Below are 1,569 nucleotides of genomic sequence, written 5' to 3' on the forward strand. Positions count from 1 at the left end.
ACTTGTATGGGTTGGATAGAATCATGGTTATGATGATGACTATTATTATTATTATTATTATTGTTGCTGTTGTTCTTCTTCTCGTTAAGGCAGTGAACTAGCAGACTCATTAGTACACCATGAAAAGTGCTTAGCAGCATTTTGTCCATCTTTACATTCTGAGTTCAAATTCCACCAAGGTCAACTTTACCTTTCATCCTTTCAGGGTCGATAAATTAAGTACCATTTGAGTACTGGGGTCGATGTGGTCAACGGCCCCCACCCAGTAAATCCAGGCCTTGTGCCTATAGCAGAAAGGATCATTGTTATTATTATTATTGTTGTTGTTGTTGTTGTTGTTGTTGTTGTTGTTGTTGTTGTTGTTGTTTTTGTTGTTATTATTATTATTATTATTATTATTATTGTTATTATTATTATTATTATTATTATTATCATTATTATTATTTTCATTAGCATCTTCTTTCAATTCTGTTTCCATTTCTTGCTGAGTGTCTTCCTAACACCTAGGGCACAGAAACGTACTGTATACATTGGTAGGCCATTAAAATAAACACACCAGATTGTACATTTACAAAGTCATGTGAAAGAGAAAGGGGAAAGACAGAGAGAAAAAGGAAAAAATAAAAAATAAAAAGTAAACAAATAAAATAAAGGGGGAAAAATGGAAAGAAAATTCTCAATACATGTGACATACCAGTTAAGAAAATCTTTTGCACTTCCTGCATGGATGGTAAGTCAGGGATCATTCTTAAATAATTTTCAGTTCCTTTTTTTATCATTCCAAGTGCTCTTACAATCACTGGTATTGTAACCGTCTTGAGATACCACATCTTTTTGATTTTGATTCACAAATCTTTATATTTTCGGAGCTTATCAAATTCTTTTGCAGAGATATTATGGTCACAGGGTATGCTCATGTCAATCAATAAACAGACTTTATTATTTTGATCTTTCACAACAATATCTAGTTTATTTGCTTTGATGGTCTGGTCTGTACATACTGGGAAGTCCCAAAGAATAGTCACATTTTCTCCCTCAGTTACAGTCTCAGGGTGGTGCTTGTACCATTTCTCAGCAGTTTTGATTTTATGATGCTAACACATTATCCGATGTAGATAGTGGCCAACTCTGTCATGTCTTGATTTGTACTCTACAGGTGTTAAAACCTTACACCCAAGATTAGGTGGTCCATTGTTTCTATCCCATCGTTGCAGTATCGGCACTCTGGATCTACACCATCTTTCATCACATTGGCTTGATACTTCTGGGTCAATAAACTCTGATCTTGAGCAGCAAAGATAAAGCCTTCACTCTCTGCCTTTAGCCCTGAGCTCCATAACCACTGATGGGTGTGCTTCTGGTCTACATCAGCTTGTTTGCTACGGGACACATATTTGCCATGCAGAGGTTTTTGTTCCCACATATCAGCCAATTGTTCAAACACATTTTGCTTTGCTATTGAACTCACTTTCTTTGTAACTACAGTTGCTGCACTTCCATCATGCTGTTCAACCTACATATTATGCATAAACTCACTTGAAATGTTTTGCTCTCCTTCATAACAGAATG

At 35.6% G+C, this 1,569-nt stretch overlaps 1 protein-coding gene across 1 annotated transcript in view; it reads left to right on the forward strand.

Annotated features, from left to right (window-relative positions):
• Positions 1–1,302, forward strand: part of LOC106880058 (mucin-4-like) — a 34,670-nt gene extending 33,368 nt beyond the window's left edge. Inside the window, exon 12 of the mRNA XM_052968461.1 lies at positions 1,157–1,302. Coding sequence (XP_052824421.1) covers positions 1,157–1,302 — 146 coding nt within the window. The remainder of the gene's footprint in view (positions 1–1,156) is intronic.
• The last annotated feature ends 267 nt before the right edge of the window (positions 1,303–1,569 follow it).

The sequence above is a fragment of the Octopus bimaculoides genome, chromosome 6, assembly GCF_001194135.2.
Source record: "Octopus bimaculoides isolate UCB-OBI-ISO-001 chromosome 6, ASM119413v2, whole genome shotgun sequence".
NCBI classification, from domain to species: domain Eukaryota; kingdom Metazoa; phylum Mollusca; class Cephalopoda; order Octopoda; family Octopodidae; genus Octopus; species Octopus bimaculoides.